General features: G+C 55.4%; 4 protein-coding genes across 5 annotated transcripts in view; 1 reads left to right on the forward strand and 3 right to left on the reverse strand.

The window, feature by feature from the left end:
- Positions 1-94: 94 nt before the first annotated feature.
- WBP2NL (WBP2 N-terminal like) lies at positions 95-6,678 on the reverse strand. The gene is made up of 8 exons (XM_082780766.1): positions 6,603-6,678; positions 5,617-5,725; positions 4,963-5,098; positions 4,415-4,507; positions 3,369-3,650; positions 2,999-3,127; positions 2,562-2,638; positions 95-2,052 (listed from the first exon to the last, which is right to left on the reverse strand). Exons 1-8 carry the CDS (start codon positions 6,659-6,661, stop codon positions 2,005-2,007), a joined length of 933 nt encoding a protein of 310 aa, XP_082636892.1. The 5' UTR covers positions 6,662-6,678; the 3' UTR covers positions 95-2,004.
- Positions 6,679-9,817: 3,139 nt separating this feature from the next.
- SEPTIN3 (septin 3) lies at positions 9,818-16,047 on the reverse strand (the record flags this gene model as incomplete). 2 transcript variants are annotated; one of them, XM_082776081.1, is made up of 9 exons in its annotated part: positions 9,818-10,021; positions 11,268-11,319; positions 11,612-11,711; positions 13,238-13,333; positions 13,757-13,874; positions 14,208-14,345; positions 14,919-15,000; positions 15,535-15,663; positions 15,885-16,047. In XM_082776081.1, 9 exons carry the CDS (start codon positions 16,045-16,047, stop codon positions 9,886-9,888), a joined length of 1,014 nt encoding a protein of 337 aa, XP_082632207.1. In that variant the 3' UTR covers positions 9,818-9,885. The 2 variants fall into 2 exon arrangements, with proteins under 2 accessions (XP_082632207.1, XP_082632208.1); XM_082776082.1 differs by lacking the exon at positions 15,535-15,663.
- Positions 16,048-23,970: 7,923 nt separating this feature from the next.
- On the reverse strand, positions 23,971-24,177 carry SMIM45 (small integral membrane protein 45; the record flags this gene model as incomplete). Its single annotated transcript, XM_082758814.1, has 1 exon — positions 23,971-24,177. One exon carries the CDS (start codon positions 24,175-24,177, stop codon positions 23,971-23,973), a length of 207 nt encoding a protein of 68 aa, XP_082614940.1.
- A 2,140-nt stretch (positions 24,178-26,317) lies between these two features.
- Positions 26,318-26,586, forward strand: part of CENPM (centromere protein M) — a 5,100-nt gene continuing 4,831 nt past the window's right edge. The window contains exon 1 of the mRNA XM_082751554.1: positions 26,318-26,405. Coding sequence (XP_082607680.1) covers positions 26,349-26,405 — 57 coding nt within the window. The 5' untranslated portion in view covers positions 26,318-26,348. The remainder of the gene's footprint in view (positions 26,406-26,586) is intronic.

The following is a 26,586-nucleotide window of genomic DNA, read 5'->3' on the forward strand; positions in this document are numbered from 1 at the left end:
GTGAGAACAGCAGCTGTGGTTTTGTTCCAGGCCTCTGTGCAACAGGCAGGCACGATGAAGGTCAACACAACACACACACCACTGAGCAGGCAGCTCAAGGTATCAACACTTCTGTATTAAAGTGCAATTCAAAAGTTACAAACTTTTTTTTTGTTTTCTTTTAAATACAGAGTCATTAGAACATCTCTAAAGCTGTTGTTAGATAAGGAAATTTACTTCCCCCCATGCAGGGCTGCTTTAGGAACAGAGAAGTCACACAAGCCTGACTCATAGGAGAGCCCTGGCACCCAGGTAAAGAGGGAAAACAACCCTTCCCCTTCACTGTGAAGGTAGGAAGGCTGCAGGAAAGAAGTACAGTCACCCCATACGTAAAGATCACGAGGGTCTCCACCAGACTAGAGAGGTTCCCGTTGGAGCAGGTTTAATGGCACTGTGCCCTACGGAAGGAGGAAAGGTTGTGACAGAGCAGCCACATCCCCTGCAAGAGCCGAGCGTCAGTAACACCACACCAGAGGCCGCAGTTCCCAGCGGAGCGGGCACCGCACCCCTGAGCAACCAGGTTCCAGTCCTGCAGCACTGCCCTTGATGCTGTGTGGATGCGGGCACGCCTGTCTTGGCTGTAACAGCCCGAGGAAGAGACAAAGGCCGCTCGCTTCTCCCCAGCTGGGTGGCACAGGCTTGCTCAGCAGAGGGAGCCAGGGCTGCAGGACCTGTCTCCTGACAAGGCCAGTGCCAGGTTGTCTTCCTAACGTAACAGATTTGGCTCCGAGGCAAGCAGCCTCCTGCTCAGCTCGGCTCCATGAGGCGTGAAGAAAGCTCTGTGACACGGGATCGCTGCGGAGATATGGGACCTGCTTCTGGGAGAGCGAACAGAAGGAAGACTGCAGAAGGATTTGCACGCCTGCCGATCTCGGCCCGCTGCTCTGCGGCACACCTTTGTTTGCTTTTCTCTTCAACGTCTAAAAAGCAGGCTGATTTTATGGAGTCTCTGTGTTTCCAGTTACACTTCTCACAGCTCCTCTGCCATCAGCATCTGAAAACTGACTACGTGCAGCCTGGCTTCGCTGCGTATCACAGACCTGCCAGCAAACACACTGTGTCTTCAGCGATCAGTCAGTACAAAGAAGTGTCTCACACCTGAGGAGGTGACATCAGGCAGTGCTGGCTCTCCACAGACAGCAGTGAGTGCAGCGCCTCACCTCCACTTACTGCCCTATTTTGTAAGGATTTAGGTTAAACGGGAAAGGAGATGGTGAAAAGCTAGCAGAGGATCTGCTGCTTCCAAAGCAGCTGTGTCTGTGCCCAGAAACTCCTCTTGCTATCAGCAGTGCATTAGGATGTTCCATCCCAGAGCTTGTGCTGAGCTGATGGGTTTGGCCTCACCACACTGGGGCCCATCCTCTTACACCAAATGCTTCAGTGTCTCTCAGGACGTGTTTCAGGATCGGGATGGTCTCAGGATCACCCCGTGACTGTTAGTCCAGGACACAAAAAGTGCTCCCAGCATGACACAGGATTTCCAGAGTCCCATCTCACGCTGAGCTGTGCCACGGTATAAGGAAAGTTAACACCTTTCTGGGCTACCCAAGAGTCTATGTGAGAAACTTCATGGCTTTCTACACTTTTCTTCTTTGGTGGTGCTTCAGAAGAAGTTAAAAGTTTGGCATTCCATGTAGTTTTACTCCAAAATGCCAGAGCCTTCATATTTTACTCTCAGTGATGTGGTCTACTGGTTTTAAAAGTCCATCTCTCTCCTCACGCCAAAGGCAGAGCAAAAGGTTAGTGCTTCAACCCCGTGAGATAAAGCAAAGAAGCAGGAAAGTGCTGTCGTTCTGCCTTGTATTGCCACCGACTTAATGTTTAGGAGGGCAGGCGCCCAGCTGCCCAGCACTACTTACACTGTATATACACAAAGAGACCTAGAGACGCGCTAACCGATGGGTAGGAACAGCCAAGTTGTCTGCAGGGAGAGAGAGCGTGGGAGGCCGGCTGCAGTGCCCTGTGTTAGTTGTTCTTCTTGTCCTCAGGAGGCGCGTAAGGAGGTGGCTGATCCTGGAAGGAGGTACAGCAGAGTCAACACCCCTGCTTTGCTTTATGAAGAGCTCGTATTTATGCAGCCGAGGGCACAGGCAGACCAGCTGTCACCCACCACACGCAGGCTACAGCCCACCTACCGGCTGCCACTGCCTGCACCGTGACAGCCCAGGGAAAAACATGTAATAAAACCCAAATACTCGCATCCTTAAGTGACCCACTCATCTTTCTCTCCCCTCACTCTCACCCAGTACAGAAGCAGGGCGCTCTGTATTCTCTGGGCACGTGCAAGTCTTTTGTATGTTTAAGAGTGAGATGAATACTGAGATTCGGCTGGATTAATCTTAAAGCCCTCCTCTTTCTTTCTTGATCAAGGACTGGCGCTATCATCCACGCCTCCTCCCAGGAGGGTGCACGCTTTCTGTGCATTTTCAAAAGGAAGGCACTCCAGGCTTTACTAGGAAAGCAAACTCCTGGCTGTATCAGTGACAGAAGAGGGAGCGGGCACACACAGGCACAGCGCTTACCATGGGCATGTAGACACTGTGTGGGTTGGCAGGGTTGTAGTACGCACTGGAAGCAGCTTCCATGGCCTTACTGTTGCCTAGGAAGGAAAGAAAAGGAGCAAGCTTAGGACATGCCCATATCACCTGCCTTATGCAGCCCCCCCAGCCCTCTCGCCCAGCTGCAGCTCATCTGAGGAGTGGACAAACACCCCAAGAGCCAGCAGCAACCACAGCAAGCTGACTGAATTCAGAGCAATTCAGGAAGGCTGCAAACTGGCTGGTGCTGACCACGAGATGCACAGTGCGGAACTGAGTGCCTTGCCAGCCCCCGTTATCTCAAATAACAGATCAAGAGGACTTCGAGCTCCTGCAGCAACAGCTTCCCCATGCCAGCCATGCCCCCAGTGCCTCCCAGAGCCCAAACCCCCGAGCACCCTGCTGCACCCCACCCTATTTACCTGGCATCCCCGGGGCCGCCCAGGCTGCGGGAGGAGGTGGGGCTGAGGGTCCTGCAGGAGATGGCCCGGAGTAGGGGGGAGGAGGTGCCACGTACGGGGGGTTCATGTTGGGGAGTGGTGGGTAAATACCTGCAAAGAGAGGACACCAGATGGGTGCTGTAGACTGGGGCAAGGGTAGAGGCAGAGAGCAAGCTCCCAGGCCCAGCAGCAAGCAGAGACACACGGCTGTGATCCAGAACACACGACAGATTTTTATAAGGACAAGAATCCTCGACGGAGACAAAGCTACAGCAACCCTCACCGCTGCAGCAACACTTCCCTACAGCTAGCAGCAGAGCGCCCGCCGCTCCTCATCACGCGGCTTCCGTACCTGGAGTCTGGGCGTACGGATACCCCATGGGCTGCGGCGCAGGTCCGTAGGCATTCGCCGGAGGTGGTGCATAAGGGTACGGGCCATTTGGGGCTGGAGGAGGAGCGTAGCCCCCTGGAGCAGGTGTGTAACCCCCTGGTGCAGGCGCGTAGCCCCCTGGTGCAGGCGCGTAGCCACCCGGAGCAGGAGCGTAGCCCCCTGGAGCAGGCGGGGCGGGTGCGTACCCCCCGGGCACAGGCGTGTATCCATAGCCAGGGGTCTGGAGAGGAACTCCGCTGGAAGCTACGGGGCAGACATTTAGTGAGCCAGATGTCCCTTTGTTATAACTGAATGCATAGAATAAAGAGGAAAAGGTCCTGTTCATGCAGCCCCATTTCCTGTCATCTACGTTTTATGGATGCTGAGTGCACGGTCCTGGCGCAGTACTGGGTTTGGAAAGCATTTAGATGCGGTCTCCTCACTGCAAGCTCACAGGGAGCTAAAGGAAACCAGCTGCAAAAACACCAGCTATCAGCCAACAGCTCACGCACAGAGCTCTCACAGCTGGAAGAAAGGGCTGTTCTAAATCAGGGTCAGTAAAGTGTGTTGTTTTTTTTAATATATATTTCATATCAGAACAGAATGTACATTTTCCTTTTAAAAGCTTTAAATAGAAATTAATATTATTATTTAAAAATGTATTTTACCCTTCTCCAAATGTGGAGATGTAAATTTGCCCCATTTCACTCCGTGATTAGAGAACTGAGTTGACACTAGGTACATGGATCAATCTTTCTCCACTACGTATTTCAATTTTTTTTCCCCTAAGTGCCATAGAAAAACATATGCCACCCCAGAAGCACAGATTCCAGAATATCACTTAGAAAAGCATTAAGATGAAATAAAGAAAAAGGATTGGAAGGAAAAACAAAAGGTTTCCTGGAAAACAAAAAATATATTGTTATGGAAGATGTATAGGGTGCCCCCCAACCCACAAACTTCAAAGAGCACCGTTCTTTAACCAGCTCAGCCAACTGTGGGGGAACTGCAGCCTGAAGATCCCTTACCACTAGAGGCAGCTTTGAACATCAGCTGTCCAAATTCAATGGCTCCTCCGCTGTTGAAAGTCAATTTAAATGTCCCCTGTCCTTCCCAGCCACCTAGGAGAGAGAATTAGAATTGAAAGAGACTATTAACCTCCTCAGTACCTGTCAAGACAGCAGAACAGTTTAGCGAAAACAATTAGCAAAAAAGTGGCTGCTAATTCTATCAACATCAGTGGCTGGCAACTTGGTCTCTTGCCCAGACTTCCAGGTCAAGGACGGGAAAACAAGCACGAGCAGAAACCAAATAAACATGATACGCAGAGCAAGACGAAAGCTACAGGATTAAATAAAAGCCATCCTGCAAAAGTCAGTTACCAGCTTTGGGGGCAGACAGTAACACCAAAAGTTCAGCAGACCTGGGTTACCTTAGCCTGGACAAGAAAACTACGCTGCCGTAGCTACACTGTCCACCTGTCCCTGTGCACGTGAGCACAATTCAGTGGTCAGCAGAAGAGAAAAAGACTTGTGACACTCAGGAAGATTTCAGTCTGCAGAGCACAGGCACGTACCTCCTGGCTCAGCGTGGATCTGTCCTTTGATGTAATTGGCAGAGAAAACAGGCTGCTCAACAGAGCACTCCTTCACCAAATAAAATGGCATCATGAAGGACAGCATAGGATCCTTGCCCTTTGACACAAAGATCATCTGCAAGACAGGAAGGAACACTTCTGAGTTAGTTAATCAGATATAATGTGGTTGTGGAGTTCTGGTTGTGGTAGCATCCAAAAAGAGGATAATTTACCCCCTATTATCAGTATGTGTTGTGTTGTTTCACAGCCTTCGTGAGATGGAATCCCAAACAGATCTGACAGCATGACTAACTCACCTGAAGAATGCATGTTCCAAAATAGCATACTGCTTAAGACATACACAGGCATTTACAGTTCTATTTTTCCATGTTTTAAGGATCAGCTATGACAGTTTTCAAAGAGAGTAATGCCTCCTGAACATATTCTCCACATAGTGATTTCCAGGTGTGTACATTCCTTTGGACACATCCAGGACCGTGACACAGGCAAGCACTGTCCTGTTTCCACTAGCCTTCCTCCTGCCTAGCATCCCCCGTGGTTCCCCTCATAACACAAATCACTCCTGTTACCAGCTACATTTCTTGTCTACAAGCTCCCTGGAGAACATGGGAGCCCTGTTCAAATCAGACTTACCCTGTAAGGGGTGAGATACAGCATCCCCTTCTTGGTGCCTTTGAAGGCTTCAGGCTTGCCCGTCACATCACTGAAGGAGAGCTCCACATCTTTGCACTGCTTGAGCACACTGCAGGAGGAAATCGGACCAGTTGGAGAGACAGCCTCACTGGCAGCTCCTATCACGCAGTCCCTGAATGTTATCCCAAAATACTGGATCCTAAAGCAAGCCCTCCGGTTTTCCTTTGGACACACAGGGATGATTTACCCAGAGCGGAAGAATTCCTTCTCTTACTGTTGACAACCCCTGTCCTCCTCCACAAAGAGAAACTTTAAAAGATGGGAAGAGAAACCGCATCCAAAACCATCAGGCTGAAGGAGCTGCTCCCTCTGCTTGGCACGAGCCTGAGCCCAGAGATCAGGGCACAGAAAGGGGTGAGCTGCCTGAAACCACGGGCTTGAGATCAAGGCATGGACCCTCAACCTGCCACCTGCTAAGAAAAGTTCCAGAATAAACGGAACAGCCTTGGGTGTGACAAGCTTGCAGTGTGTTTGACAGCAGGAATATTGGAAGTATTTTTTGGTTCGGGAGTGTAAAGAAGAAAAAAAACAACAAACGTGACTCAACACAAGCCAGAAGAGGCCGGATCTGAAGTGACTGCGCCATGGGCCTGCCCCAGGCACCCGAGCAGGGCAGGACGCTGCAATTAGCAGGGCCAGGGCACGGGGCGACACCCAGGAGCCCCGCGGTTTCACGAGGCGCGGCCATCGGGGCCGAGCAGCCGCGGCAGCGGGGGCGCACCCGGAAAACCGGCACACCGGGGGGGGACCCGACACCGGGCCCGGCTCTAGCGAGGGGCGCAGGCCCTGACGAAGGGCGCCCGCTGGGACGCTCACCCGGCGCCTGCCCGCGGCGCAGAGCAGCAGGGCCCCGCCCGGCCGCGCCCCCGAGCCCCGGGACCTCCCCCCGGTCCCCCCGGTGCCCCCGGTGCCCGCCGTCCCCGCACCTCTCCCCGCCGGGCACGACGACGCCGCCCTCCTTGGAGTGGTTCCTGTTCAGCGCCATCTTGCCCCGCCGCCTCCGCCCCGTGACGTCACGGCCCCGCCCGCCGCGCGGGACGTCACAGCGGGACGGGGAGCGGGGCGGGGCCGGGGCTTTGGCTTCCTTTTATTTTTTCCTTTTTCCTTTTTCTTTTATTTTTTCCTTTCTTCTTTTTTTTTTTTATTTTTTATTTTTTCCTTTTTCTTCTTTTTTTAAATTTTTTTTCCTTTTTTATTTTTTTCATTTTTTTTTCCTTTTTTCTTTTTTTTCCTTTTTTATTTTTTCCTTTTTTTTCCTTTTTCCCTTTTTTCTTTTTTCATTTTTTATTTTTTTCCTTTTTTATTTTTCTTTTTTATTCCTTTTTATTTTTTTTCTGTTTTCCTTTTTTCCTTTTTTTTCCTTTTTTATTTTTTCCTTTTTTTTCCTTTTTTTCCCTTTTTTCCTCTTTTTTTTTCTTTTTTTTCCTCTTTTTTCTTTTTTTTTCTTTTTTTTTATTTTTCTCTCTTTTTTTTATTTTTTTCCTTCTTTTTTTCTTTTTCCTTTTTTTTTTTCATTTTTCCTTTTTTTTATGGACAACCCCCATCCCCAAGGGCATAACGGGGCCCCTGCCCCTTCTTGCCCCCCCAGCACAGCACCATCACACGCCAGGAGCATTCATTTGAAGGGTTGGGGTCACCCGTTTATGCATCCTTTATAAACAGCCCACCGCAGAATTACAGAGCAGAGATTAAACCCCCCCTGGTCACAAGCGCACCCCAAAAATCCCAAACACATGGGGCGAGCCACACCGCCTTGTCCCTGCAGCTCAAGGTACGAGCGAGGGAAACACGTACCAGCGGTGCCAGCTCCATGCCACGGCCCCGGCTGCGCCCAGCGTCACCGAGGTGGCCATACCGATGGCACATAGCACCGGCAGTGCCTGCCACAGGCAGGGTGACACAGCCCGGTGGTGGCACGGTCCCCATGAGGCAGCGGCACGGCCACCGAGGGCCTGTGTGAACGAGCACCTCCACCCCATGGAGCGTGGCGGGGTGTCCGGGCGGGGGCTTTCCCGTTGCACTGGGTTTAACGCGTCACATGGAGGCTGGCGAGGCTGAGGAGATGTTCCTGGTGTGGCCTCCTGGTGGGACGAGCTGGGAGGAGGCTCCTGCGCCACGCTGGGCGATGGGGCTGGCAGGACGGCTGGCAGCGTGACCGGGGGGCTTCTGCAAGGCCCGTGTGGTGGTGGTGGGCAGCCCTGAGGAGGCTTCGATCCCAGCAGGGCCTTGGAGGGCTGGTGTGGATGGGGTGGTGGGTGTGAGGTTGTATGGAGCACTGGGAGCCATGAACATGGGTGGTGAGGGGAGTGAGAAGGGCTGGGAGGGCCTGCATGTCCTGGCGGTGCTGAGAATGGCTGATCTGTGCGGATGGGTGGGAGCGAGATGGAAGAGCACCAGAGAAAGTCACAAGGTGGACACAAGCTCTTAGGTGGTTCTGCTGAGGCTTGGAGCACCCTCGTCCCAGTCCTAGCCCCAAACAGCTCCACCCGCAAACCTCAGGCTTTGCCTGAGTAACCCCTGCTGTCCCCTGACAGGGACCCCTTCCCCCCGCACCAGCCTCTCCATTCCCCCATCCCGACCCACAGCTCTGCCACCCCACACCAAGACCTTCTGCACGTGCATTGCCAACGCCACCAGCTGTTCTTCTGGAGGGGACAGCCCCTGCCAGCTGTGTGACATCGGCCAGGTGACAGGCAAAGACTGCCACACTCAGATGTCCCCTGCTCCTCCCTTCTGCCCAGGCAGCCCTGGTGCCCTCGGCTTGGCTGGGGACATGCAGAGAAGAGCTGGCCACCGGCAGGCGTGAGCATTTAGCCTTCAGGAAAGCCGTGCCTCTGCTCCTGGGTCTCTGCCTTCCCTCCCTGCCTCCTCCAAGGGAGGGTAAAGCAGCACCAACATGACACAATGACAGTGCATTGATAAGGAGGAGGTGTGAGAGCTGGGGGAGATGGAGAGGAAGGAAAGGGCCTGGGGAAGAGGAAGGTTTGTGAGGAAATGAAGGAGAGATAGAAAGGGGAGAGAGCAGAGAAAGTGGGAAGGGAGGAAGGGAGGGAGGGAGGGAGGGAGGGAGGGAGGAAGGAAAGAAGGAAGGAAGGAAGGAAGGAAGGAAGGAAGGAAGGAAGGAAGGAAGGAAGGAAGGAAGGAAGGAAGGAAGGAAGGAAGGAAGGAAGGAAGGAAGGAAGGAAGGAAGGAAGGAAGGAAGGAAGGAGAAAGAAAGAGAAAGAGAAAGAGAGAATGAAAAAAGAAAGAGAGAGAGAAAGAAAAAAGAAAGGGAATGAAAGGAAGGGGTAAAGGGGTATGGAGAGTTAAAAGGGAATGAGGACAAAAATAAAGGAGGACAGGGAAGCCAGGAGAAGAGTAGGAGGGCTGGGGAGTAGCACCGGGCTGAGACTGCTAGAGTAGCCAGCACAGATGTGAGGAGAAAGTATTTCTTGTGTTCCTACCACCAGTGGAGACCAAGGGAGACATCCTGATGTTCTTTTACTCTTTACTTTTGGAAAATACGGCTCTTTCCCCCAAGTACTTTGATGCTTTTCAGGTAGCTGCTACGGCCCAAAATCTAATTCTGCATCTTCTCCCCCCACTCACTTCCCCCGCACCACAAAACATGTCAGTCTGTCACTTCTCCCATCTATCCACTTCCAACTTGCCATTTCCCTCTGGGAAGCCACAGCAAGAAAGGGGGATAAAATGCTGGGCCACCGTCCTGTCTGAGCAGTCAGCTGTCTTCCCACTCGCCAAGGACCTGGGAGAAAGCCATCATGTGGAGATACCGCATGCTCCAACTCCACCGTCTCTCCTGGAGTCTCTCCTTGCCATATCTCCAAGAGATAAAAAACTGGACCCCTGCATGCCCCACACCTCCCACCTCCAAAGCCCTCTCACCCCCATAAATCATTCCCCTCTTCCTATTTCCCCCAGACAAGACACACAGCTGAGACACAGAAACAAGAGAAAGGAAGATGATGGACAGTCAGCTGTGCAAAAAAACAAACCAAGAATGAGGACAGTCTGGGAAGGACGGAGGAGATGCCTTTGGTCCCCCTCCGGCACACAGTTAGGTGCAGGCACACACACTCACACGCACACAACCCTCTCGCACACAGAGGATGCTCCACATGCTTCAGAGACAGGCCCACGGTAGAGCCAAGGGTAACAGGGGTGGGTTTTCGTATCCAGAGACATGATGTGACAGCGGAGAGGGGTCATTCACAGATTACTTTCGTGGTTTTCCTCTGTCTCAGTGGTCATGGGGGGAAGCCCTCCGTTGTCATTCAGCCGCTTGGCCCTGTAGGTCTCGTAGTGGATGTTGTGGGTCACTTCTTTCAGGTCCTGAAGGTGGGTCCTGCCCAGGACAAAATGAAGGTGGGGTTGGGAAGAGGATATGATAATCAACATCAGCACTGTCAGTGTTAGTTTTCTGATGTTCATTTTATTCCCTGAGATAAAGGAAAGATTTCTGCAGTCTGTCTGGTTAATGAACGTACCCTCTTTCTGTACAGGTGCCATAATGCAACAGAGAGCTGAAGCATCAGAATTCAGGAGGGCATGAGCACAGGATGCAGGATATGGGCTGAAATCCCTGGCTGTGCTTGCCTTGTCCCTCTCAGACCTGTGGGACAGGCAGCCTGGTGTGTGAGAGCAGACAGAGCTTAACTCAGCTCTGTGGTGAGAAAAGGAAGCACCAGTATCAGGTCCACCAGGGACTGCAACCTGCAGAACACTGCTGTGGGCAATAGTACATGGAAAACTCATGGTCTTGGGCTGTCTTATGTTTTGTGATCATGACTTGTCAGAATGCTTTTACTGGAAGACTCAAGGAAAGCAATTCTGCTGTGGATGGTACCATGGTACAAAAAGAGGGCAGTATGGTGATGTCAAAGCACTGTACCTGGGGAAATGTCTCAATATCACCACCCCTACAGGTGGAGTGAGCCACAGGACTCTGGCTTTAGTGCATTTCCCTTCTTTTCTTTTCTTTTTTTTTTTTTTTTTTTGGTGTTGTTTAAAACCTTAGGGTGTTGGTAGGGAACAGAGGTGACCCTGGATCTTTGCAGGTCTTCTGCAGAATGTGAGGCAGATATTTTTTGTGCTGAGACAGCTTCATGAAACATGTTGAAATAGGACAATACAATGACAGCTGAATGAAACAAGGAGCTTTTCACTTCCAGGTCATATGTTCCAGCCCATCCCTCGGCCTGGTACATGGCCTAGACACATGGTCTAGGATGGGGTAGTGGCCTCTTTATCACAGACTCCAGTGCAGACCTATGTAAGCATCAACTAGAAGCTTTTGAAACCTAATATCCTTAATGGGGTATGGGGGAAGTGCTATTACTCTGCTTTTCTTAAGTCATCAGGATCATACATGAAAACTAGCACCTACTTGACACAGTGGTCAAGAGAGGCACTAGAGCATCCCCTTAACTTACCCAACTACCCCTTAATTCAACCCAACCCTACCCCAAAGAAGCTTTTACTGCCTGAAATGTGCTTTATCTTCCCTTCCATAGGGGTGATTTCACTCTAAGAGGGTCTCAGGAAGATTCTCTTCTCACCAAGACCAAGCTTGTGCATGACCATGGCCTTACCTGATGACAAAATCTCGAAGGAGGGCAAATTCACAGTGAGTGAGGTTTTCCACTGAAAAGAAAGCAAACAAATGTTATGTTTCCATTTTCAGCAACCCTTTTGTGGTTACAGAGCATGGCAAGGTCACTGCCGTGGGGCATGCTCCAGGTGGGCTGAGCCTGTGTTCTTCCGAAAGGATGTCAGTTGTGCAAACACCTGACAGCAGAGCTATCCAAAAATTCTCCTCTTTTCAAAAAAACACAAAGGCACAGGAAGGTAATCATGGGACATTTTATCAGGACCATAGTCTATTACTGGGGCCTGCAGAGGTACTTTCATCTCCCAGAAACAAGATTTTCCTTACCTTCAATGATTCCCCAAGGTGTTTTCCTGCCCAGGACTCTTTTTCCGTTCACTTGGTACTCCTTGTCACTGCCCACTACTGCGAAGGGCATGCTTTCCTGCTGGGGAGAGACATGTGGAGAAACCTATCAAACCTGTTCCAGAGAGCAGCACCATCACTGTTCCCCATCCACCTCCCTCAGAAAACAGAAAGCACCTGTCTGCAAAGCACAGGGTGCAGGAGACCCTATTATCTGTAAGGCTGTGCAGATATTCATGGTTTTATCTGCTTTGTAGATGTCCCTGGGCCTGGGAAGGGATTGTAATTACCAAAGGAATGAAGATTTAAAGGAAACCTGTTTCTTATGAGACTACCAAACCTAGGATAATGAGGCTGAAGTGCAGAAGGAAACGTGGTGCCCTCCTCACAAACAAACAGTTTGGAGAAGCAGCAAAACCCATCTGGTCTTCCCCAGAGTGTGTGATGCGTTGCCAAATGGGAAATGATTAATTAAGCTGGGGGAGGTGGGAATTTCTGCTGGGGCTGTGACAGCTAGGGGAGTAGAAAGGGCAAGTGCCAGGCTGCAAGGCAGTAACTCCTGGAATTTCTTGAGGACTGCCACCGAAGACATCTTATTTCCATTAATAGCCTTGCCACAAAAAATGGTGAGTGGGATAACTAAATGCGCTAGCATCACAAAGCCAGGAGGAGCTGTCAGTACAGAGGGAGATGGATGTAAGTTTGCGGCACAAAGAGCAGCATTTAGGGAATAGCACCAAGAATTTCTGCTATGGCTTCTGAGCTTATGCACAAGCAAAGAGACTGAAGGAGGGGAAGGACCCCATGTGCCAGCCAGTCACAAGATGACCACGAGTCACCAGCATGATGCGATTGTTTAGAGAGGATGTGGTCCAGTTCAGACCTCGGAAGAGACAGGGAAGCATTGGGTACCTGCACCAGTGTTAGAAAATCAAATTGAACCGGAGCAGGCACAGAAAACAGCGACTAGGCGCACAGACTGCTGAGGAATGGGAAGCTCAGTCAAAGTTTATCTCATTTAGCTGACCAGAAGGCCAGCAGAGGATAAGCCTGTTCTCTGCGAATGAGTGGTGCATGGGGCCACTAGGCAGAAGTGTTCAAGTCAACATTGGGACAAGAACATGGACATAGTCTTAGGTACAGCTTGGCCATGAACAAACACAGGCTGGAAATTAGATGGTTTTTAACTCTCTGAGGTGGGAGGGATGGGACAGGCCTTCCCACAGGGGCTGGCAGGGCAGAGCACCAGACTGATTCTCAAGTAGAGTCTGGTCAGTGGATGTGAGGGCTCACGGGGTGGTTGTTTGGGACAGAGGCTGGACACCAACTGCACATCTGGCCCATTTGGTCCTTAACAGAGGCCAAACAGAGCATTCAGTAAGAGGAAGAGAGATGCAGGCCTTCCTCACTCAGCCTTCACAGCACCCTGTGACAATGACAGGGACAAATGAAGCTAGGAAGGATGAACGACCATCCCTTATGTCCACTGCATCTTTCATGTGGGGACCATGAAGCACCTAAAACCTTTCAGTGACACGTGTTTTACACTCATTAAATCTGACCAGCCCTCATCCCCCCCTTCCCCTCCCACAGTAAAACGTATCCTACCCTGATCTTGTCGTTCTCTGTTTTATCCTCCAAGTCCTCATCAAATTCTTTCTGGGGGTAAAACTCGATTCCGTTTACTTCGAGCTCTTTGCGCACCTGGGCAGAGAGACATTTTGGAGCACAAGTACCACAAGCCTGAAGGTAGATGCGTTTGGGAGACCCTTCCTGCAGGGAAGGGCTGGAGGGGCTGTCCCCAGGGAAGCGTGCAGCAAAGCAAGGACACATGGCAGCAGTGACAAGTCGTCCTTCCCCAGCCCTGCTTACTTGTCTGGCTCTGCAGATCCCGTGACAGAGCTTATGATGGGCTGTCACAGGGATACCCCCTGAACAAGTGCCCTCAGAGCCATGGGCAGCTGTATTTTCGGGACAGTGGCAGGGCTTACACACCGTCCCCATGCTGTACTCTGTGGGACTGCGTCCCTGGGGGCTGTGCTGCAACCAGCAGGAAGGATACAGCTCGTGTCTCCCATCTCCCAGCCGTGGCAGGGAGGGACCCCACGCAGGAGCAGAGATACTCACTCTCTGTTTGAATTCGATCTTCTCCTCCAGGGTCATGGTGTCAGCCTTGGCGATAACTGGGATGATGTTCACTACCTTGCTGAGGTGCTTCATGAACTCCAGGTCCAGAGGCCGCAGGCTGCAGCCCAAGAAGGAACAGCATGAAGGTGTCACTTCTACCCTCCTCGCCCTTCATCCTAGTGACTCTCCCAGCATTGGGGCATCAGCAAAACCTCCCTTGCACATAACCCTCTTGCTGCCACTGTGATTGCTTCTCCTCCTTCCCATCCATCCTCCCAAAAAACACAGTGGCGTTTCTCCTGCCTTTCTTATCCCAGGCTCCTTTAAGCTCTGCAGCACCCTAAATTAAGCTCTGTGGGCAGGCTGTGAGGCTGAGACAGAGCGGTGCAGGGTGTATGCCTGCCACAGAGGCACAGATGGGGTGAGGAAGGACAGGGGACTTCGTACGTACGAGTGGCCTGTGGGGGAGATGAAGTAGAGGCAGCAGTGCACTCGTGTGTCTGGAATTCGCTTCTTCCTTGCGATATTCACTTCCTCTTTCAGAAATTTTTCGTATTGCTCGTTGATGTATTTCTCGATAGGCTCCCAGCTGTTAAGGTGGGAGAGAGAGATGAAAAGACAGGTACAAATCTCCTCATGTTCCTGCCTACAGCGTTCCCAGCTCTGACTGCAGCAAAGCAAGCTCTGGCATAAAATATATCCACCACGAGCACCTCAACATCAGCAGAGATGTTTAAGACTTTCTCTGACTGTGATGAGGGGCTTTTGTGCACCACAGTGGAATTCAGCAGTTAAATCAGTGGAGGGAGGAAGGAAAGACCTGTTGGTGCTGTGGCGGGGGGCTGCTGAAGGTTGCTCTTTGGGATAAATCTGGGAAAAAAATGGATTGGCTGAGTTGGGGCAGAACAGTTTAACTTTCAGCTATATGTGGAATTTGGGGGAACTCATCCTGGGAAGGGGATTATGTTTTTTTGCCTAGTTTCCTGACAATGATTTGGATCATGCACATAAGCTTACAATTGCACATCCCCATTACTGCCCCCCCAAGCACAACAGAATCCCAGACACATTCCAGGCCAAGCAGGTGAGCATCACTCCAGGTATCAACTTGACTGCAGCCCTTTACTGGGGTTGCAAGGTCCTGTAACTGGGTACAGCTCACCAGTTCTCGTTGTTGATCTGGTCTCCGAATCCTGGGGTGTCGATCACTGTCAGCTTCATTTTGACACCGCCTTCTTCAATAACTGGGGAAGAAATTGCAAACAATCATAAACTTCCCTGGGAGCCTGCTCCAGCATGAAACATGTCTTTGTGCCCTACAGTGGAACAAGAGCTCTCTGCCCTTATCTTTGCCCACCAAGTAAGACTAGGCCAGGCTGTGTCATGGCTCAGCAGTTGTGACCCCACATGAGCTCCTGACTCCCAGTTTTGGTACCCCCTGCACAAAAGCTACCTTACACAGAGCAGTAAATGTCTGCAGGTGGGAATGACTTAACACAAGGTTAATCCACACATGCAGACTAAAGTCTTGGCAGGGGAAATATCTGTAGCACTTTTTCTACCTCTTCCTTTTGTCTATGGCATCAGTGGCATGCATCCCTGGTTAAGAAAAGCCTTGGCTGGGTCTGAGGTCACCTAAAACTGGCATTTCTCCTTCAGCTTCCCACAGAGAAAGGGCTGCCTTACAGCAACGTACTGCTCGCATAGGGTACTGGGGTCTTCTGCTGGACCATGCTGAAGCATCAGCATGGCCTGCACCCCAGCAGCCTGGCTCTTACCGTGCCCGATGGCTTTGATCTCCACTGTCTTGGGGATCTTCTCCTCCCGGTTCCAGCCTGAAGATTTGCGGCTCACCTGGGATTTGAAGAGGGTGTTCACCAGCGTCGACTTTCCCAGCCCACTCTGACCTGAGGATTGCAAAGACAAAGCTTGTGGCTTATGCACTGACAGCAGGCCCAGGGGATGGAGCCAGGCAGGCAGGAGGAAGGGCTGTAGGCATCTCCTTGCCTTGTGCCAGCTGCCCTTTCCCCTAGAGCAAGCACCGGCCGCTCCCTCCTGCCCTCCCTTTCTGGCCTCACGGGAGAGCACCCAGCCATGGCTCCCAGCACCTGCACCCATCTCTGCCTACCTACAACCATGATGTTGAAGTCGAAACCTGTCTTCATGGTCTTCTTGCGCATCTGCTCGATGATGGTGTCGATACCGATGTAGCCCAGCAAGTTGGCGTTAATGCCCATGGGTTTCATCGGCACGGCTGGTTTCTGTCGCGGCTCTGGGACGAGCTCAGACATGGCTGCTTCAGTTTTGCTCTCCACTGGTCCTGCACAGGGAGAGAGATTGGAAAAGCATCACTCAGGTATAACAGGGACCTCCCTGCCGCCCTGTCTCGGGGGTGGAGGTCAGCTTTGTGTGTCCTTTTCAAGGGCTGCCAAGCAGGATTGAATGGGAAGATTTTAGCAGTAAGGCTCTTCTTGGAGGAACATCCACCCGAGTTTCCTGCATACTCTTGTACCTCTCGGCCTAGATTTGATTTGATTTGCCTCCCGGTTCTCATCAGGATCACTAGAGGCTTGCCCCTCCAACTTCAGCACAAAATTCGTAATGGAACAGACTTTCAAAAATTGTCATCTATCAAATTCTGGCATCGAAACAGAGTTTGGGAATTAATGTGGGGGCTTGCAAGCTTGGCCCCTGCCGGGAGAGGCTGCATGACTCTGTGCTGAGCTCCACAGAATAAGGCAAAGGTGGAAATGGAAAGCATGGCAACAACCTCCGTGCTTTTGTCCTTCCCACAGGCCGGTGGGTTGTGTCGTGCCCACCAAGAAGCTAATCAGCTGTGCCTTTCTCTCCCCCCTCCTGTCCTTGCTCCTTCCATGCAAAACAAACTGACAGAGAGAAAGTGCCTTCGGGCTTTCCAGCCGTTCCAACTCCTTTTTGGATGACAGCGCACACAGCTCGGGGCGGGCTTCAGCCATTCATCTCCAGCTCTTGCCTCGTTAGTGAGCAGCTCCCACCCACCGCAGGAGGAACCCGAGGTGGGGAGAGGACAGGGCATGGGGGAGAGGCCGTAATTGTTGGGGACGGGGAGTGTGAGGGCTGGCTCTGGGAAGGAAGATGAAGGGGACGGGAACCAAGCACCCTTCGCATACGGCCCAGCTGCAAGCTGGAGCCTCTCCCACTCTAATTACTCGGCTTCCCCATTCTTTGTCTCATTAGATGCTTATTTTTCCAGGACAGAGACAGCATGTGTTTTTGCTTGCTAAGCACTCCTCTTATTCTGTATGCCGCTCCCATTCAAGTACCTCACACTAAATTACCCCTTTCCATTATTTTGGTGGTGCTTTTTCGCTCCTCTCAGCAGATCCCTCAGGCGACTGCCATTTGGCGAGGGACAGACACCTCCTGGGGAGGAAGACAACTCAGGGGTCACGGGGCTGGGGACGCTGACAGCACCAGTCTGGGGTCCCAAAATCTTGGCCAGGTCAGGTCAGGGGCTGGGTAGAGGGCAGGGAGATTTTGTTCCTGGACAGGGTTAGCTGTGGGGGTGGCTGGTGATCTTGGCTGCCATAACAAAGCGTCTGTGCAGACACAAAGGGCTGCTCTACACAGGGGAAAAAACACATTTTATATAAGCTTTTTGCTGCTTGGAAGGTGAACAGCCTGTGAACAGCCCTGAGGTAACGTCCTTAGGGTCGGGCCTTCGTGCCACCTCCATCTCACTGAGAGGCCTGCAGCAGGATGCCTTCCTGCCCTTCCCCACGGAGCAGGGGCTCTCCCAGCCATCACCACCCTCTTCTGCAGCAGCGAGCAGCACCCTCAGGGACCAGGGCAGAAGACGAAGTGCTGGCCAAGCCGGGCTGGCAGCTGGGAGCTCCTCACGCTGCCGGCGGAGGCAGCCCGCCCAGCCGAGTGCTTCTCAGCTGCAATCCGTTCCTACAGCCGTCACAGCCGGCCTGCGCCCCCCTGCTGACACAGCCTCCCCCGAGGCTCCCCGTGTCTTTTTCCAGCTTTCTCAAAGCTGCTGCCAGCCAGGAAAGCCCATGGCTCTGGCGCAGCACAGAGGGCCTGGCCCCACTCGTCCTCTCCTGAGCTGCTCCGTGCCACCTGTACCAGGGACGGAAGGACAGAGCTGGCAGCCAGCCTCTAGGCTCACCAAAAGGTTGATAACCCATCCCTCGATCTCTCTGTGCTGAGGAACAATTTGCCCAGAGCTGCCAGATGTTGCTAACCCTGCTGTGGACATGGCAACACTTGGCCATTTCTTGGCAGGCTTCGCTGCTGGAGCCAGGAGCTTGCTGTGGCCGAAGCAGGTATTTTGGAGTCAGGTCCCAGCAGCCTGAGCACCTATAAAAAACCCCAAGTGCAAGAAAAAAGACCTCCAGAGGTCTCCTTCTGTAGGGGATGTAAGGCTAGCACTGCTCGGAAGCCTCATTAAAGCTCTGACCGAATGGTCAAGAGGCAGCATTACGCACCCTGGGCACACCCCGCAGCCCCCTGGCCGCTCCCCGCGATGAACCCCTGACAGCCCGCCGCGCTCGGTGCAGCTGATAATGAAAAGGGGGTTAACCAAGGTTAACCACTCGCATCCGCTGCTGGCGCTCCCACCCGTTTCCCTGCTGCTTTGTTCTGCAGGCTGAGAGAAGCTGATTTAAGAGGGCGGCTGCTGGTGATCCCTCTGCTCCCGGGTGCTGCATGGAGAGGAGAGCCGCAGTGCCTGGGGCCGGGCAGGCAGGGATGGAGCAGCACCGGGTGCCCGGAGGGGTCCCAGCTGGCTCTGGCCTCCAGCATCCACCAATCCACCCCAAAACCTCTCCGGGAAGGCCGGTGCTGCTGCACCACATCCATCCGCCCCTGGCATCCGCAGCAGCTTGCTGGCGATGGAGGCAGCCCTGCGGGTCGGCCGCGGGCTCAGACTTCCATCCCCTGTGTCCTGGGGCAGGCCAGACCCCATAACCTAGATACAGTCTTATCCCCTCCCCCTGCCTTCCGTCCTTTGTCTGAGTGGCAAGAGGGAGGGAGGGCTGGAAGCAGCCGGCCAGCACCACGAATCCATCTCCCAGAGCATGGCGAGGCTGCTCAGCCCCCCCGTAACACATCCACGGCCTCGCTGCGCCTCTCCTCCCGTGCGGCACAAGGCCCTCCGGGGGCACCGACCCACCCGTGAGTCCTAATCCAGCCCCTGCCACCCGTGTGGCCCCAGCCCCGTGTCCCACTCCACCGCCTGAGCATCACCAGGCATTTTGAGCAGGGAAACTTATCCCAGCCGTGCCGTGCTGGCAGCACCATTCCTCCTTGGGCTCTGCCGGGGCCGCAGCGGTTCCACCCGGGGCAGCGTGTGCCGAAGCCTCTGGAGATGCAGGAGCTGGGGGCGAAGGGGCTGTATCCTCGGCAGCTGGCCCGGCCTGGGCTGCACCCCGAGGCCAGAGGATGCTGAGAACCCCAGGACCAGGGTGTCCATCCCTCCGGAGCTGCCTGTCCCCTGCCCGCCCGCTGCCTCCTGCGCAGATGCCCAGGGAGCAGCGCAGGGCGTCCCCACCGCCCCGGCAGCGGCTGCCTGTCAGTGGCAAGGGACAAGCCAGTGGCAGAGCAGCTCGTGGGCTTTCCCCAGCCCTGGACCAGCTGGGATTATATCTTTCTTTCAGAGCAGCCCCTGGCGACAGCTACTCCGCAGCAGCACCACAACCGCCACCCCTGCTCCTTCTCCTGCAATGCCAGCACCGAGAGACAAGAAGAAAACCCACAAAGCCGGCACCAATTTCCCCCTCTGCCCTTCAGAGCCATTCAGCCCCAGCAGCCGGAGCTCGGCGGCGTGCGGAGGCTGTGTGCACGAAAAGCCCGAGCGTCCCTCCGGCATCGCCCAGCCCTGCCGAGCCCGGAGCATCCTACCTTTGAACATGAAGCTCCCTTTGTCTGCGAGCGCTCTCCCAAGGGGGTGGGTTCCCCCCCACTTTCCTAGCCTGACGCTGGCGCAGCGCGGTGGGCTACGAAGCTCCGCTTTTACCTCTCTCTCTTTCTTCCCTGTCCTCTTCTCTCCCCCCCTCTCCTTTTTTCCCCTCCTTCTCCAGCGGCTATTTCAGCTGAGCGGGGATGCTGGTGCTGCTCCTGCTGCCACCGTCATGTGACCTGAATATTAAACATCGCTGCAAAATCTCCCCCCGCGCACCCTCCCTGGATCCAGCCCCAGCTTTGGGAACCGGGGGCCACCAAGGGTGGGCTCCCCGCACCCCACAGGGACCCCCTCGGGGGCACAAGGTGCAGCCCCCCCCTCCCCGTGCCACACTGGCTCTTCTTGCCCTCTGCCTCCCTGCTCCCCAGCGGCCGCAGAGCATCCCTGGATGCTGCCGTTGTTTACGGGGGGATATTTAACCCTTCCTGGCTGAGAAACCACTCAGCCCCACGGGTATTTTGGGGGGTTGCGGGGTGGCAAGGTCTCCAGGAGAGAGGGAATTTGGGAACGGTTTGTCAAGACCGATTTGCCCTTCAGCTCTGCTTGCAGAGGCGTGAGAAACCTCTCCTCCCCTGGCACCGTGACTGCTGGCTGCCGGCCCCGGGTACAGAGGCACGGCCATGCCCTGCGCGTGTACCGCGGTGTGTGCGTGCGTGCGTGCGTGTGCACACGCGTGTGCAGGGAGCGGGGTGAGGTGCTGCCAGCTGTGTTTGGGGAGCCCCGAGGGTCACCTGGCTGCCCTCCTGCCCGGGCTGGCTGCTCCGGAGCGAGATGTCCCTTCCCTTCTCCAACAGTCCCCACCGGGTGCCATGGCCACACCATGCTGGGGCACCAAACTTTCGCTGGTACATTGCCAGCTCTGAGACCTTGCTGGACAGACAGACACATTTCCCCTCCAGATGCCACTCTCCCCCGGCTCCTCCACTCTTCCTCAGCACCATTGGAGAAGAGGGGACGCCCCCGTGCCCCCCATCCTGCCCCACACCGAGCCCCCGGGTGCCCCCATCCCTCCCCGCAGCGCAGACCCACCGGTGCGTGGGTCCCCGGTGCCCGGCATCTTCTCCGCTGGGACGGCCTCGGCCCCGCCAGACCCCGGAGCGTGCCGGGGGCGCGGGGGGACGGGGGTGACGGGGGCCGGGCCCCGCAGCCGCTGCCAGGGGGTCCCCCCGTGCTGCAGGGTGACCCAGAGGCAGCTCCGCTGGGTGGGGGTCCCACAGGGGCTGTACCGCCGCGGCGGGGGGCCCGGGATGCGGCTGGGGCCGGCGGGGCGAGGGCCTGGGGTGACGTCCTCCTCCATGGCGGGCTGCGAGCAGAGGCGCGAGGGCAGGGATCAGGCCGGGCCGAGCAGGGCCAGCATGGCCGCAGGGGCCAGGCCTTGCCTGCCGCTGGGCTGGGGGCTGCCGGGGTGCCCCCCGAGCCACTGCCCTCTGCGCCGAGCGGCTGCCGTCCTCCCGGGCAGCCCAAGCGGTGCCCGCCTCCGGCCGCCACAATGGGCCGCTTGTGGCCGGCCCGAGGTGCCCCCACGCTGGCTCCCTGGCCGCTCTCACCCCCGCCCCGGCGCATTCTTGGCCCCATGCCCCCCGCCAGGCCTGCCCCATGGCTGGGAGAGGGCAGGCTGTGCTGGGGGGCAGCCCCACGCCGCGGCCCCGTGTCCAGCGTGGCAGCGCCTCAGTGCTCGTGGGCCTGCTGGTGCAAGGCTGGCTCTCAAAAAAAAAAAGGCAATTAAAAAGTTGAATCTTTGAAATGTTTTCCCTTTCTCTCTCTCTCTCTCTTTTTTTGTTTTTAAATGGCAGATTCCAGTTTAACAATCTCTGGTGCCAGCCCCTGTTTCATCAATTGCATGGGCAGGAGGCCCGGGCGGTGCAATTTCTATGCACCGCGCAGAAAAAAAAGAGAAAGAGAAGGAGAAAAAGACCATCCTGATGCTGCCTGCTGTTTCCAGCACTAAGTATCTTCTCCAGTGCTTCATGCAGCTTAATTCAGTGTCTGAGACCGCTTCCCTCGAGGTCTCTACAGCTGCACAGGTCTCACAGAGGAGACGCGGTCTCAGTTTTCAGCCAGAGTTTGCCTTCGGCGTAATTGTTCCCAGACACCCCGTCGGCGTGCCCAGCACGGGAGACTTGCCGATGGAGAGCTGCCCTGAGAAGCCAAAGCACAGCGTGCTCCTTGCTGGCTGCCCTGGGCTGGAGGCAGGCAGCTCGCAGGCGAACCGAAAGGAAACCAAGCAGCGGACGCATGGTTTGCACACACCTTTATCCACTGTGGAAGGCTGGGACACCACTGACAGTGCAAAACGTAGTGACTGTGGGAAATACCTGGCTCAACACGGATCGCATCGGGGCCAAACAGCGTGAAACGTAAGCCGGGGTGGTAAATAAACACTTGCTAGTGCAGCCTCATCCTGTTTGGCTGCTGCTTTTTGCTCGGTTTCTACGGCGAGTCCTGGGCAGAGCAGAGATGAAATCGGGCAGGGCTGACACAGAGGTGCCACGGAGGAGGGAAGAGGTGCCGAGGGGCCGAGCCCTTTCACCGCGTGGGCTGCTAGCTCCCACCTCCCACCCGGAGCCACAGCTCCTCTCGTATTTACCAGGCTGGTGGCTTTCGCTCTTCTCTTTTGACTCAGCGATCAAAGTGGGTTTGGGGGTTGCAGAGGGATGGGTTAGTCCCTCCCCGGCCTCTCCGAGCCCCTTTCCCTAGTGCAGAGGTTTTTATTGCTACCTTATTTTTCCAGCTGGGGCCCAGTTGTGTTGCAGCCCTGGCTGTGAGCTGTGGCACGGTCAGGGCAAGGTGCTGGTGGCTGTGGCTGTGCTGTGTGGCAGGGCAGGAGTGCGAGCAATGCAGCCAAGGGTGGCACCTGGAACCAAGCAGTGCAGTCCCTTTCACAGCCCTGAGTCACCAAGGCACAAAAATACGTGGGATTGACCTGTCTGAGGCTGCACCTGCACTTTGAGCCTTTGCTCGAGAGGGCAAGTGCCAATTTTGGTGCAGGAGAAATCCCACTCGCTCCACTTTCCTGCTGAGTGAGACTCCCAGGTTAGGGTACTCACATCAAGGTCCCTGGGTTTCGTCTGAACAGAAGGACACTCAACTTCTCTGGCTTGAAACAGAGACAGAAAACTCCCACCAGTGTGCCTGGGTTTGGTGCGGAAAATAACAGTGGTGCTACTGCATTCTGCGGGGATGAGATGGCCCAGAAAGACCCTGGGTATTTACAGGATGTCCTGACTCATGCTCTCCTGAGCCAAAACCCTTAGAGCCAAATATTGCCTCTCATCCCTGGAGTATTACCAAACAGCACATCACTGATCAGCCCAGTGCCTTCTCCTCTCCCTTGGGGCCACAGAAGAAGGAAGGCGAGAGGGGAAGGCAGGAGCATGACATGCAGGAGCGATGGGAATGCCCACGAAGACCCAGCATCACACCTCTGCGCAGGGTTTTGGCGGAAGTTCAGTCCCGGGGAAGTGCAAATGACACCAACGTGGGGTTTTGTGCAAGACCCACATCGTAGGGGTTGGGTCCAGGACGAGGGGCAGCACCGCTGGCCCATGTCCCTGGACGGTGCAGTGTCCCTTGTCAGCCACGAGCAGGTGGAGAATGGTTCAGAGCTGGCGTTGGGGTGACAGCTAGGGGACAGTGGCAGCGGGCCTGGTGCCCATGCCACCTCAGGACTATGAGTGTAGAGGACTGAAGAAGCCAGCTCGCAGAAACATGTCCTGCTGGGCAGATCAGCAGTTCATATGACGAATCTGGCCTTGACTCTTCCTGGAGAACCACAGAATGGCCCTGTGTGATGTGGGGCTCGGAGGAAACTCCTCAGCAGAGGTTCAGTGCCAATGTAGAGCACCTGGAAACGTCAGCCTGCGAGCGCTGAGCTCTGAAGTCTCTGTCTCCAACACCCACGCAGAAAAGCGGTGTGCCTGCAGCAGGGATAAAAGCTTTTGGTCCAGGACCAGGAGAGAAAGGCTCCCGTAGCCCTGCAGAGACCACTCGAGGTCGTGTCAAGAAGCCGGCAGCCCCAGCTCAGGTGATGAATGTGGGACCCTTCACATGAATGGCTTGTCAGCCTCCCCGAGGAGACACCGTCCAGGGCAGGGAGCAGGAGTCCTTGGCTGGAGGACGGGCTACGAGCACGTGGAAAGCCCCGAGCTGGTGGCCTGCACAAGCCTAGGGGACGGGGGACAGGCTGTCATCCCCCCACCTCCAGCCTTCTGCCACCCCGAGGGGCTCTCCTGGCGGTGCCGAGAGCGTGCCCCTCACGGACAGCACGTCAGACCTCGGGCACCCCGAAGGCCAGGTTGTCCCGAATCATCAGCGTCTTCCGCAGGTCTCGCTCCATGATCGGCCTCTGCGTCCGCCACTTGTGGGCTTCCTGCAGTCCGGGCTCGAAGTAGTAAATGCAGGCCCCAAAGCCCACCAGGATGAGGATGGAGATCATCAGGTACACGGGCACGAACCAGTCCAGGAAGTGGGGCATGGCTGCTGCAGAAAAGAGGAGAAAGCTCGCGTAGCACCCAAAAAGCAGCTCCGCCAGGCTCTGCCACGAGCAGTGGGAACAGCACCCAGCCTCCCCACACCCCTCCTCACCTCCTGATTTGTGCCCCATTGTAGTCTCATGCACCTGAACCCTGTTTTGGCTCCCTTGGGACCTTTTCTGTGTCCCCCATGTCCCAACCCCACCTTGCGCAAGCCATTTGACCATCGCCAGCACGTTCCCACAGCAGGAGCCCCCTGCCAGCAAACACCTCAACCACAAGCAGTGCCTGGTGCTTTTGGGGTTGCTTTGCCCCACAGTCCCCGCTCAGGAAGCCAAACTCCCTGCAGCATCCCTGCTGGCACAGGGAGGAGGAAGCAGGGCACTGCTTGCCAGCTGACTCCTCACTGAGATTTCTGCGTCGGCATGGGTACTGGTTAATTCGGTGCCACAGTAACTAATTTCATTCAGAGCTTGCTGGGCTTTTTTTTTTTTAAATTTATTTTTTTATTTTTTTTTCTGTTTACACCACAGCGATCAATTGATCGAAACGTGCCCAGCAGCGTCTGCCTGCTGCGTGCCTGCTGCAGCTGAGCCTCCGTCCCTGCCTGCACAAAGACCGCCAGCAGGAAGCGCGAGAACGAAGCCGACTTTTATTCCTGCCCTCCCAATAGCATTTATTTTTTGGGGGGGGGTTAGATCTGAAATGAGCCGCGCTTCTTGCTAACATAAGCAAGAATCTGTCGGCATCAGAGGAAAAAAATAAATTAGATTTCCTCCCACTTATTGGCACAGATGCTGGGTGTGTGTCTGTCCTGCCCGACAGCGGAGACCTCGGTGGGTTTTGGCTCCTTAATGCAGCAGCCTGGGGAGAAAACCCCGGCTTGGACCCCCCGAGATGCAGCGGGTGACAGGACAAAAGCCAGCACGCTCCTTTCCTTCCCACATCGCCTGCTTTTCAAGCAGCTGTCAGCCAAAAAGCGCCGCAGTGCGAAGCATCCCCACGGAGCCCCCGCTCCATCCTCCCTCCATCCTCCCAGCCCCACCGCCCCGCGCCCCATAAGGGCCAAGCGGGACGGGGTGGGGGCACGGGGAGGGGATGGGCAGAGTTTGACCCCAAATGCCAAAAAGAAGGAGCCCCGCGGGGGAAGATGTCACCTTCCCGCAGCAGATATCGCTGCAGATACCACAGCCGCCTTAACCCCTGCGGGGCCGCTCAACCTCAGCCCCTCTTTACCCCCCCCCCTGCCCTGCTGGGGGCAATTTGGGGGCAATTTGGGGCCAAACAGCCCCCGGCCCGCCGCCCCCCGCCCCGGCCACCCCCCTACCTCCTTCCTCGGGCTGCGGCCGCTCCCCCCGGCATCCGCCGCCTCCGCTGCCGGTGCCGGTGCCGAGCGGCGCCGCTCCGGGAGGCGGCGGGGGGCGGGGATAACGGCGGCCGCTGCCCCCCCGGGGCTCCGGGGGCTGCCCCCAGCGCGGGCACGGGGACCCCCCCCGAAAACCTCCCCTGCAGGGGGAGGGAGCGCTCCGCCGCCAAAGGCAGCCCCGGGGCGGCCGGGCTGGGGGGCAGCGGCCGCCCTTAGGGCAGCGGGTACCGGGGGCTGGTCCCGGTGAGCGGGCACCGGGGGTGCTGCCGTGGCACCGGGCAGCGGCAGGGATGCTCCAGCTGCCCCGGGGGGCCTCAGCTGCTGGGGAGCATGGGCAGGGGAACAGCGCAGCTGCTGTGTCTAGTTATATATCTATTTACTTACCGAATTATTTATGTATTTACCTATTTCTTTACTTATCTACTTATTTATTTACCTATTTTTTTTATTTATCTATTTATCTATTTATTTATTTATTTATCTATTTATCTATTTATTTATCCATTTATCCATTTATTTATCTATTTATCTGTTTATTTACCACGTACCCAGGGAGATCTTCGAGTTTGACCCCAAAACATCCCCCAAACACCGCCCGGCCCCCCCCCCCCGCCGCCCAGCCCCCCCCCAGGGCCATGCGGGGCGGGGGACGCAGCCCCGTGCCCGCCGCACGTGCGCGCCCGCCCAGGCCACGCCCCCACCCGAAGCCACTCCCCCAGGACCGAAAGCCACGCCCCACCCCCACCCCGGCGCGTGACGTCACGGCGGGGGCGGAGCCGCGCGGCCTCTTTCGAACGGCGGCGCGGGATGGAGGCGCTGCGGCCCTTCGACAAGCTGCCGGCCGTCAACTCCGCCGCCCTGCTGGTAGGGCTGCCCCGGGCCCTCAGCCCCAACCCCAACCCCGATCCCAATCCCAATCCCAATCCCGATCCCGATCCCGATCCCAATCCCAGCCCCGACCCCAACCCCGCCGACCCCCGGTCCCTGCCCCTCCCCCCCCCCCCCAACCACCACAGCGCCAACGGTCGCGCTGGCCCCGCCCACC

This window comes from Aythya marila (assembly GCF_965140915.1).
Source record: "Aythya marila genome assembly, chromosome: 1".
NCBI lineage: Eukaryota > Metazoa > Chordata > Aves > Anseriformes > Anatidae > Aythya > Aythya marila.

Excerpts from the sequence above, each read along its gene's own strand:
- WBP2NL (XM_082780766.1), bottom strand. The coding sequence starts at position 6,661 with ATGGCGCTGAACAGGAACCACTCCAAGGAGGGCGGCGTCGTCGTGCCC. Across the intron at positions 5,099-5,616 it reads TGTATCTCACCCCTTACAGG|ATGATCTTTGTGTCAAAGGG; the intron begins GTAAGTCTGATT and ends CCTGTCTTGCAG. Across the intron at positions 4,508-4,962 it reads GATCCACGCTGAGCCAGGAG|GTGGCTGGGAAGGACAGGGG; the intron begins GTACGTGCCTGT and ends TCTCTCTCCTAG.